At 45.1% G+C, this 12,674-nt stretch overlaps 1 protein-coding gene across 1 annotated transcript in view; it reads left to right on the top strand.

Annotated features, from left to right (window-relative positions):
- The window catches only part of LOC126267747 (tripartite motif-containing protein 45), a 151,173-nt gene that overhangs the window by 34,739 nt on the left and 103,760 nt on the right, over positions 1–12,674 (top strand). The window contains exon 2 of the mRNA XM_049973051.1: positions 5,393–5,547. Within this exon, the coding sequence (XP_049829008.1) occupies positions 5,393–5,547 (155 nt within the window). The remainder of the gene's footprint in view (positions 1–5,392; positions 5,548–12,674) is intronic.

The raw sequence follows: 12,674 nt of genomic DNA, 5'->3' as shown, positions 1-12,674 counted from the left end.
TCCTCCTGGACGTCGGAAGTCTCTTCTCAGATGGGTGCGACGTCGGCCCACGTTTCCAATCTGCGGTCAGCTGCAGTGGAAACTTCAAACTTGAATGCAAGTTCAATGATTTGATCCAGCGACGGGTCCTCCAACTTTAAGGCGTCGTGGCAGAAAGCCACGTCTGTGGCTGCTTGGATCAGGTGATCCCGGACCATGTCATCTGCATAAGATTCTGGGAATATGCGGGTGACAAAGTTTCACTTCTGAGCGAGACCTTGGAGTTCAGCAGCCCATTGTTGGTACGTCTGATCGGGTTTCTTTCGACTCGGGTGAAATTCCACTCTTGCTGCCATGACGTGATATCTGCGGCGATAGTAGGAGGTGAGACACTCACATATAGCGGTGAAGGTGAGACTGTCAGGATCATGTGCCTGGAGTTTCGCCAGGAGCACGTATATACGGGAGGCATTCCAAGAAAGAAAATAGGCTCTCTGATCATTTTTCTGGGATACCTGATGAATCCGGAAATGTTGACGAATCCTCTTTTCGTATGTTTACCAATCTTCGGCGTCTTCATCGAATGCCGGGAATGTTGGCGGTGTCGATGGACGGTGAAGATTTTGAATTTCGGCAATCAGTTGCTGCTGCAGTATCGCGAACTGTTGAAAAAGTTAATTCAGTACCTGCTGCACTGAGATTCTACTGTCACAGTTGTGGTTGTGCTTGTGATTCCATCTTCTTTGGTTTGTCGAATCCTTACTCGTCGCCACTGTTGTATTCTACAACAGTTTATTGAACGTAACTTCTTCTACAGTACAATAGCTGGCTGTGCAATAGATGTAGGCGTCCGTCGACCTAGCCGGAGATGTGGTTCCTCTCGGTCGGCTGGTACTTCGATCGGCGGTGCAGTACAGCGGCTTCGGCGATATCTTCTCGGAGACTCTGCTGTAGTGGTTACCATTAGCAGCAGACGAAAAGTGGTCTGCCTTCGACTAGCCGGGCCTATATAGTGAGCTGGAGCCAATAGAAACCCAGCGTAGGAATCCGTGGCCGGATGTGTCGCGGCGACCTCTGCAAGGAAAGGTTCCTATTAATCGACTGGAATCTTCGGCGTGTTTACCTGATGTCTTCGCCTGTTTGGCTCTTGGTTTGTTTCCCTCATAGCGCCGCTGTTATGCTGTGCTGCCTGCCATTTAGGGGAGCCAAATGGCAGACAGTACACATCCGATTGCTGAGGAGTTCAAATGGTTCAAATGGCTCTGAGCACTATGGGACTGAACATCTATGGTCATCAGTCCCCTAAAGCTTAGAACTACTTAAACCTAACTAAGCTAAGGACATCACACAACACCCGGTCATCTGATGAAGAGTATCAGTGATGAAATATGCTCGTCTGCGATGCTGCCACATTCCCTTTCTTCAGCTTTTCATTGAGGTATCACGTTCCAATAAAAATTTGGATCAGTAAGACTATTCTAATTATGTCCGGCACGACATGAGGATAAATTTGCGAAACCTTGCCCCCAAATCTCTCAGAAATATTTTTATATTCATTTTGACAGAATGTCAGTTCCGTTAGCCTCATTGGAAAGGAGCTCAGATTTTGAGATGCGTTGCATCCACTTTTTAGACGGCACAAAAAAAAGAAAAAACATGCTCATGACAAAAATTTCCATCCATCCGTATTCTCAGTGGAGCATTTGAGGAGGGAAAACTAATTTTTCCGACGAGGTGGTGCAGTGCTTAGCACATTGGACTCGCATTCGGGAGAACATCGATTTAAATCCGCGTCCGACCATCCAGAATTAGGTTTTCCGTTATTTCCATAAACCGCTCCACACAAATGCCTGGATGCTTTCTTTTAAAGGGCATGGCCGATTTTGTTCCCCATCCTTGACAGTCTGAGCTTGTGCTCTGTCTCTAATGATTAAGTTTTCGGCGGGCCGTTAAAACATAAGTTTTCCTTCCGACGTTGTCCGCGGTGTGTTATGTAATTTGCGAACAGAAATATTCTTGGGAGTCCTAGTTCAGCCGCCCCGTTGAAAAGTACTTAATGACGAATGAGAGGATCAGAATGAAGGTCAAATGGATTGAGCGATGTTATCAGTTCTTTCTCGAACGGCAATGTCTGCTTTCTGCTGCCTTAGGCTGCGTTCACAGTGGCACCAACAATGATCGACAGACGCCATTGCCAGAGGTCTCCCTATAAATCATGCATCCGATCTCCTTCGTCAGTCTGAGGCACGGTCAAGGAGGTTAGGTAAGAATCTGTTCTTTGTATGACGTATGTTAGACAGCAACCTCCAAGAATGGGATGGATACCCTGCTTCGAGACAAGTGCTGGAGTGCGGCGTTTGTTATTAAGAAGACGCTGAATTCATGTAAATAAGCTACACACATCAAAAAAAGTTTTGCATCACCTCGATTCCGAGAGTTCCGGAACCTGTACAGAAAATTGTAATAGAGATCAACAAAAACATCATTTCCGCTATTTTTAGTGCTCATAAAGATCACACATTGCATTTTGTACCATAATATCGCGAGACCTTCAGAGGTGGTGGTCCAGATTGCTGTACACATCGGTACCTCCAATACCCAGTAGCACGTTCTCTTGCACTGATGCATGCCTGTGTTCGTCGTGGCATATCATCCACAAGCTCATCAAGGCACTGTTGGTTCAGATTGTCCCAGTCCTCAATGGCGATTTGGTGTAGATCACTCAGAGTGGTTGGTGGGTCACGTCGTCCATAAACAGCCCTTTTCAATCCATCCCATGCATGATCGATAGGGTTCCTGCCTGGAGAACATGTTGGCCACTCTAGTCGAGCGTTGTCGTTATCCTGAAGGAAGTGCACGATGGGGGCGCGAATTGTCGTCCATGAAGACGAGTGCCACGCCAATATTCTGCCGATATAGTTGCACTATCGCTCGGAGGACGGCATTCGCGTATCTTACAGTCGTTACGGTGCCTTCCATGACCACCAGCGGCGTACGTCGGCCCCACATAACGCCACCCGAAAACAGCAGGCAACCTCCACTTTGCTACACTAGCTGGACAGTGTGTCTAAGGCGTTCAATCTGACCGGGTTGCCTCCATACACGTCCTCGACAATTGTCTGGTTGAAGGCATATGCGACACTCATCGGTGAAGAGAACGTGATTCCAATGCAGAGCGGTCCATTCGGCATGTTATTGCACCCATCTATACCGCGCTGCATTGTGTCGTCTTTGCAAAGATGGACCTCGCCATGGACGTCGGAAGTGAAGTTGGGCATCAAGCAGCCTATTGCGCACAGTTTGAATTGTAATACGACACCCTGCCGTGGCATGAAAAGCATTATCCGACATGGTGACATGCTGTCAGGGTTCCTACGAGCCACAATCCGTAGGAAGCGGTCACCCACTGCAGTAGTAGCCCTTGGCGGCCTTAGCGAGGCATGTCATCCACAGCCCCTGTATCTCCGAAGTCCAAACGACGATCCTTTGGTTCACTCCTAGATGCCTTGACACTTCTCTCGTTGAGAGCCATCTCAGGCGTGTTCGATAGGGTTCATGTCTGGAGAACATGGTGACCACTCTAATCGAGCGATGTCGTTATCCTGAAGGAAGTCATTCACAAGATGTGCACGATGGGGGCGCGAATTGTCGTCAATGAAGACGAGTGCCTCACCAATATGCTGCCGATATGGTTGCACTATCGTTCGGAGGATGGCATTCACGTATCGTACAGCCGTTACGGCGCCTTCCATGACCACCAGCGGCGTACGTCGGCCCCACATAATGCCACCCCAAAACAGCAGGGAACCTCCACTTTGCTGCACTCGCTGGACAGTGTGTCTAAGGCGTTCAGCTGACCGGGTTGCCTCCAAACACGTCTCCAACGACTGTCTGGTTGAAGGCATATGCGACACTCATCAGTGAAGAAAACGTGATGCCAGTCCTGAGCGGTCCATTCGGCATGTTCTTAGGTCCATTTGTATTACGCTGCATGGTGTCGTGTTTGCAAAAATGGACTTCACCATTGACGTCGAGAGTGAAGCTGTGCATCATGCAGCCTATTGCGCATAGTTTTAATCGTAACACGACGTCCTGTATATGTACGAAAAGCATTATTCTACATGGTGGCGTTGCTGTCAGTCTTTTTAGTGTAATTGCACACAGCATAGTTTCAAAATTTTGTATAGAATAAATTGAACGTTTCGTAGTATTTAAGGTGCAAGAGTGAAAATATTAGCTTTTAGTCTTCAGGGCATCATAAACAGCATCCAACGTAAAGCAGAAAAACTTTGAAATTGTATTTTTCAGAACGCGGTACAGGCCTGAATACTGGAAGGATGTAATCGCCAAGTGTCAATTACCGAAATGAGACGTATAGTCTTACTAGAGCAAGAACTACATCTTTAATGTGAGTATCGGACTTTTTTAATAGAGCTCGAATCACATCCGCACTAGTACTCGAAATTATCGAAATTAGCTTTCTTTATCCGGAAGTGTTTCACGTATGAGTCTTCAGCTTTTCATACTCGAGATGATTAGTGGTGACACTGCAAAGCAAAGTTACACACCGTATGTTTTCCTGAATTTATTTGAAGTTGTGGATGCATACGGTAATTAAACTTCAATGACTGTCATTTAGCATATGTGTGAAAGATAAACGAAGTTTTAAAAAAATGCTCCGCACACGTAAAGCAGTGAAAAGCGGACTCACGTAACACCACATTCATAAACCACTTCATGTAACAGAATGACGACCCTACTGGGATAAAAACACCAGTAATAATTTGTAGACAGCAATGGCCACCTTCGACAACCCAAAAAAGATCCACAGAGTAAGATTAAGCATAAGACACCCCATCCTTCTCACTTGAACAACCTATTTTTTAGGTTAAAATTTAAACCTAAAATATTCAATAAATATTTTGCCTATTAGTGGTTTCCAATAAACCTGCAATTTCAGACCATAGATTCCAAAGCATGTGATTGTCGTTGTTGTGTTTTGAGTCCGAAGATTGGTTTAATGCAGCTCTCCATGCTACTCTATCTTGTGCGAGCCCCTTCACCTTCCTGATACTGGTAACCTCAAGATAACATTCGCTCTTCCTTGTATTAAACCGTTCGTTTCTCACAGTCCATATATGAGAACGTCAGTGGGTTTTACCAAAGAAAACAAACCGATCTTAGTTTCAACTGTCTATTAGATCGGCTACAGTGTGACCACGCTCGAAGTAATGTACTGATCTGAAAAGATCGGCCGATGTCGGTCGTCGGCTGAATCCACCGATATCGGTGCCAATGTGACCACAGCCTTACTGCCAAAGTGGAACGAACTTAACGCTTGCTCTTGAAGCCCATCTCGTAGTGTGTGCGTAGTAGTGAGCTCACGTGTGAATACGTGCGTGTGTGCGCGCAGGGCGGCGATGGCGGCGGCGGCGAATCGCGCGGTGTGCGGCATCTGCCGGCGCGCGAAGTCGGAGCCGCGGCTGCTGGCCTGCCTGCACAGCTTCTGCACGGACTGCCTGCTCGAGCTGCAGGCTTCGCAGGCCGGGGACGCCTGGAGCGACCCGGGTGAGTGGCGCAGCCGCTGTAGCGTCTGTAGCAGATTGGCACGCATGTCTTCGTAGCGAAGCAGCGCAGCGATGTTACACGAGGAGTCACGATGGGGGAGCCATCGTGTACGACTTCAGGGCGCAGCTAGTAGTGGCTGAGGAAACTCTAGCGGCACAGCAGTACGTCGCGGACATACTACAGGTATGTCATTCTCGTATGTTACCTCTCGTGTAACAGTACTGTAGTGCCATTTTCCAACAGGACAGTGCTAGTCCACGCATAAGATATGGCTCTACGCACTGTTTGGATGATGCTGGGATACTCCCTGCCGAAGGTCCTTGTTTTATACAGGGTATTTGTTTTAACTTGAGAGAATTAAATATCTCGAAAACTATCAAATCTTTTATGTAAAAAGCTCATATTATCAAAGGGAACATCTGTCTGTGATACAACTGGCCACCTTCCGCCCCCCTGATGGCGGAATCAACTTCGTATTGCATTGGCTCACTTAATGGTAAGTATTCAAAAGTTTCACTTTGAGTCGACAGGTTGATAAGTACTGTCCGCGATTTCTTACGATCACAAACTGTGAAACAACTCCAATAATTTTTAGGTCTATGTGATTATTACAGAAAACATGTGAAAGGGTTTGCTGAAATTGCTAGACCATTAATACTTTTGGTAAAAAAATATCATAAAATTCCAGGGGACAACCAACTGTCATACTGCATTTGAGAAGTGAAAGAGGCAGTATCTTCACATCTGGGGTGATTAGGAAACTATGCCATCCATTCCGAATCTGGAGGCTAAGAGTCCTTCCACCCTCAATTGAACGGATGAGCTGAATCCATGCACTGTGCTATCGGCAAAATGTTAAGCTATTAAGTGTGCAGTTATTACCACAACTGGGATTGACCTATGTCATAGCTACGTACATTTCTAAAGTGCATAACAACGTCAGGCTCTCACTATATAATGCGGTATCCATTAGAACGATGCCATCACCTTCTGAAGTGATTAAGCCTAAATATGGGAAAATGAGGACTTAGTGAGGAAGTTTGCATATTTCAAAAGTGCGAAAAAGACACAAGCAACAGGACCAAAGGAGTCCAAGTTAGGGTATGGATGACAAAGAAACCCAGAAGCATATGCACCAAAGCAGTTAAACAGAACTGAACGAAATTACTCGGCCGTCGAGAAGGGGATTTTGAGTGCTATAGCTGATATTTCCGTTATTACACTACTGGCCTTTAAAATTGCTACACCAAGAAGAAATGCAGATGATAAACGGGTATTCATTGGACAAATATTTTGTACTAGAACTGACATGTGATTACATTTTTACGCAATTTGGGAGCCTAGATCCTGATAAATCAGTACCCAGAACAACCACCTCTGGCCGTAATAACGGCCTTGATACGCCTGGGCATTGAGTCAAACAGAGCTTGGATGGCGTGTACAGGTACGGCTGCCCATGCAGCTTCAACACGATACCAAAGTTCATCAAGAGTAGTGACTGCCGCATTGTGACGAGCCAGTTGCTCGGCCACCATTGACCAGACGTTTTTAATTGGTGAGAGATCTGGAGAATGTGCTGCCCAGGGCAGCAGTCGAACATTTTCTGTACCCAGAAAGACCCGTACAGGACCTTCAACATGCGGTCATGCATTATCCTGCTGAAATGTAGGGTTTCGCAGGGATCGAATGAATGGTAGAGCCACGGGTAGTAACACACCTGAAATGTAACGTCCACTGTTCAAAGCGCCGTCAAAGCGAACAAGAGGTGACCGAGACGTGTAACCAATGGCACACCATACCATCACGCCGGGTGATACGGCAGTATGGCGATGACTAATACACGCTTACAATGTGCGTTCACCGCGATGTCGCCAAACACGGATTCGACCATCATGATGCTGTAAACAGAACATGGGTTCATCCGAAAAAATGACGTTTTGCCATTCGTGCACCCAGGTTCGTCGTTGAGTACACCATCGCAGGCGCTCCTATCTATGATGCAGCTTCAAGAGTAACCGCAGCCATGGTCTCCGGGCTGACACTGCATGCTGCTGCAAATGTCGTCGAACTGTTCGTGCAGATGGTGTTGTCTTGCAAACGTCACTATCTGTTGACTCAGGGACCGAGACGTGGCTGCACGATCCGTTACAGCCATGCGGATAAGATGCCTGTCATCTCTACTGCTAGTGATAAGAGGCCGTTGGGATCCAGCACGGCGTTCCGTATTACCCTCCCGAACCCACCGATTCCATATTCTGCTAACAGTCATTGGATCTCGACCAACGCGAGCAGCAATGTCGCGATACGATAAACCGCAATCGCGATAGACTACAACCCGAACTTTATCAAAGTCGGAAACGTGATGGTACGCATTTCGCCTCCTTACACGAGGCATCACAACAACGTTTCACCAGGCAACGCCGGTCAACTGCTGTTTGTGTATGAGAAAACGGTTGGAAACTTTCCTCCTGTCAGCACGTTTTAGATGTCACCACCGGCGCCAGCCTTTTGTGAATGCCCTGAAAAGCTAATCATTTGCATATCACAGCATCTTCTTCCTGTCAGTTAAATTTCGCGTCTGTAGCATGTCTTCTTCGTGGTGTAGCAATTTTAATGGCCAGTAGTGTACTTGTATGATAGGAAATTCAAAGTTGTAACAGATCATGTGGTATTAAAGTGGTTATTCAGGGCCGAAAGACGAATAGATTAATTCGTTGGACATTAAAATTAAGCAAATATAATCATGATGTTGTACACAAACCCAGCAAGAAACATAGCAATGCGGATGGCATGAGCAGAAAGAATGGGTTCATACAACTGCTTGGCAGAAGCCTTGCAGAGTAGTAAAAGATGCAGACTGCTGAATCGGACTGTCAGTTATTCAGGACACAGTCGCAGTTTGCCATACGTAATTGGCTAATATGTAGGACAGCATAGTTCGGGTCCTGCATTGTGGTAACCGCAAATCTGACGGAGAAAGTGTTGAAAGAACACAAAGTCACGTGTGAGCATTTCATAAAGTGTGAAGAACGACTGATAACAGTTTGGCGAACAATACTTGAGGAGTATGAGGAGATAGAATGTTGACCTGTATGGGACGAACAGCATACCATGTGCACAATGTGCCAGTCGCCTCTATCTCACTGCTACAAAGGCTACTGGGGGGCATCCAAGCCATTTGAAATGGTAGGAATGGCAGGTAATCACTATGTGTTATTCATCATAGACCAGCTTTCACTTTATGATTGCAATCCCAAACCAACAAATGAATACAGTGGCACGAGTAATGGTTAACAACTGACACAGTAAGTACAAATCGGGGCACCAAATTTTATGGATAGCAGCCAGAACACAGGACGACAACGCACGCTGTGCAAAGATAACGCCGCAGCAGAAGACTATATGGACTGACAACAACATGGCGGAAGAATCGTTATGTTACGCCGTTACCATAACAACGAACGGCGCGCAAAGATGATATTACAGTAGACGACTTATACGAAGCGGCTACCATGACGACAGCGTCCCAACCACACAGGCAGGGGGCGCTTGACATATACCGTCTGCCCACGTGTTGTTGGCAGTTATTTAAGCAGAGAACCAACCATGCATAGTTAGCAACCGTGCACAGGTAGGGTGACAACTCCAGCGAGCGACCAAATGGGTATAAAACTCTGTTCATTTATGTAACTTTGACTAATTGCTTGTAGATTACTTACATGATTACTTACTAATATTATAACTTTACAGTGTAAATTGCCCTGAAGATGACCCCATCGCGGGTTGAAAACAGTTGGCGGCAAAATAAATAATGCGATGTGACTGTCATTTTGAATAGTTGATTATAAGTAAATTAATCTCTGTTATCTCCACACAAGTATGCTGTCTAAAAATTTAAATATTAATTAATGTAACTGATTAAAGAGCATCACCTCACAGATCATTTGATGATCTAATAAAATATCAATCCATATGTGGTTATACTAAAATCATGATAAATTTCATTGAAACATTATTACGTATAGGTGCAAACTGACTGTTTTTACGAATCCTGACTAGGAAGCGGAAAGACGATGTGAGATATAGTAGCAAACGAATTTAGCAATAATTAACGTTTATTTCCTCATTAAAAGTAACACATACATAGATGTTAAGTTAAAACACAGTTATTTGGAATGCCGGCGCATGAATCTCGACACATGGTACATTATACAACGCAACAGCTGAACCGATACCCGTGGGGACAAATCTGCTACAGTTTATCAGGATCATACACACCATGTTCACATTGTTCACTCACACAACAAAAGATAGAATTTTGAAGAAAGTTCCTCTACTCCACGTGAAGATCACTGAGTCAGAATATGACTGGCTTTGACGATCAATTGCAGAGAACAAAGCCCACTGCTGAAATTCCATAGAATTCCGCGATGAAACAGAAGATTCAATTCGCACACGAGAGATGTTTGCATGGAACTGGAGCCTCATGGTCTACAAAGAAACGCACGTGGTACAGCAAAGTACAGACTTCCAAGTTTGTGGGAAACAAACACAAATTGGACAATAAATTAAATAAAATTCGTCACAAGCATTCCACAAAACACATGACACGTTCATACGTGATACACGATACTAACTAAAACTGTGCATCACGTGGCGGCACCGCTCAACTACGCCAGGTTGCAGTCACCCAAAAGATTTCATCGAATAAATTGAATGCTAATGAAATTAACATCGTTCCCAGACTGAATTAGTTGGTGTTGGTGCAGTATGATTATCAATGTCACACAACAGAGTGACTACCGGAAACTCAAACAAGGTTAACTCTTACACATTTCAACTTGTCAGATGGAGTTACTACTGAGAGCATCCTCACTCACCGGCATCTTAGGGAAGAGCAAGACTAACCTGCCCCGTCTCCGGGGTCTACACAGCAGCCCGGAAAGGCAGAGAGAGCGTAAGCGGTTTCTACCTGTACCAATCTCCCAATGGATGCTGAGCAGTGGTCACTAATGGCTCTATGACCCAAGATAGCCGTATTCAAAGCTTTACACAAAGGTTGGCTAGACTGCCTTTAACATTCAAAGTAACCTCCTGGCAACTAAGGAAACCCGAAATGCCAGCTATAGGCAACCCACACATTCATACTGGCAGACGACAGTGGGGACGGGAAAGATATGACATGAATACATGATAATAGATTACACACGTACACATAGAACATAATTATAAATTTGAAACTGAAAAGAGATATTCTCCTTTGGCGTTGAAATCACACTGAGAAGTGCCATTATAATGTCACACACTCTCTCGTTTATCTTTCTCTCCGGGCATAGTCGTACCAAACATTTGAGTCGTTATGAATTTTAACAAAACTGAAGGTTGCTTTCCAAGATCAATCACATGGAGACGTTTCAGTAAGTGTATCAGAGTATGCTGTTGTAATATGGTGCTTGGTATAATAATGGAGCATGTACGTCTAGTCCTGTGAGTGGAGGACGGAGAGCAATGCGAATTCCTTTCCTCCAGGTGCCGTTACCGTCGAGAATTTCCTGGGTGTGTGCAATAATTCTAATTTCGACCGTACCTAATTATGAGAGAAGTAGTGGACACACTATGGAACCAATGACTTGAAGCACGATAACTGTTTTCCAGGCAGGAGGATGTCGTGAAACCAGGCAACAGTGGACACCAAGGTGGACCTACAGCACATGAGAAGAAAGAAACGAGGCACAGAGATGAAAAGAGACATTCAAAGGGCTGCGTCTCGGAGCTGAAAGGAAAGCAATATTAAAAGAAGTATGTGGAGTCTACCAAAGACTGCGGCTGTCATATGAGCTGTTCTAGGATCAGTTGAACCAATTGATTGATTTAGCGTCTTGTACATTTTTCCGACAGAAGACAGTGTCGTTAGACCCAAGTAAGAAATTACAGCTATTCTTGGGGATAGCAGATGCAATGTGATGCCAAAGGGATGTTCTGACGCCAGTCCTATATATCTGAAGGATTGGTTGGTTCAGATGGCTCTGAGCACTATGGGACTTAACATCTGAGGTCATCAGTCCTCTAGAACTTAGAACTACTTAAACCTAACTAACCTAAAGACATCACACACATCGAGGCCCGAGGCAGGATTCGAACCTGCGACCGCAGCGGTCGCGCGGTTCCAGACTGTAGTGCCTAGAACCGCTCGGTCACTCTGGCCGGCTGAAGGATTGGTATGCATTAGATTTGTGTTCGCTCCAGATATGGTGATAGTGAACTGTTACGAATACCGTCAACTGAAAGGAATGACGGCCTTCGAACTGCAAAATAGTAAGGTGTTAATCAAAGGTCCAACTTGTGATATAACAGGCACTATGTTTCCGTCTCGCAGCTACCATCACTGGAACAACCATGACTAACATGAAACAACCCTCATTGTATAAGTTGGAAAAAGCATTTGAATCTGACCTATTTAAATGACATTCTAAAACCAGACTACTTTTATGCACTGGATGAGCTTCTAACGTCTCAGAAGTTTCATATTAGTGCTGAGAGAATGTTCCAGCACATACGGCAATATCAAGATAGGCAGTGCAGTAACATTATGACCAGAGTGAATCGGTTTCTGTTATTTTTGTGGTTTTGATTCTGCTCTGTGTAACGTGCATCTACCACAATCAGAAAGCCACTCATCCTATGAATTTCCAATGCATCAACTAACAGTGGACTGTGGGGTACCTGTAGCAACTAACAAGTAGTTAAGTAGAATTAGATGAGAAGCTACCTGATAAACAAGGAGAAATGCTGAGCATTGGAAACAATCTAGTGGGACTACTTGCCGTTAAATGGTTGCCGAGGAATTTGTCGAGTAAAGAGAAAATGGTAATGTAAATACAATAATTTGTAAGTGACGATTTAAAGTTCAAATCGTTTAAATGGTTCTGAGAACTATGGGACTTAACTTCTGTGGTCATCAGTCCCCTATAACTTAAAACTACATAAACCTAGCTAACCTAAGGACATCATACACATCCATGCCCGAGGCAGGATTCGAACTTGCGACCGTAACGATCGCGTGGTTCCAGACTGTAGCGGCTAGAACCGCTCGGCCACACGGACCGGCAAATGATTTAAAGGAACCA

Source organism: Schistocerca gregaria, chromosome 4, assembly GCF_023897955.1.
Source record: "Schistocerca gregaria isolate iqSchGreg1 chromosome 4, iqSchGreg1.2, whole genome shotgun sequence".
Lineage (NCBI taxonomy): Eukaryota > Metazoa > Arthropoda > Insecta > Orthoptera > Acrididae > Schistocerca > Schistocerca gregaria.
Note: the sequence above shows the minus strand (reverse complement) of the source record. Positions and strands in the feature narration are given on the sequence as shown.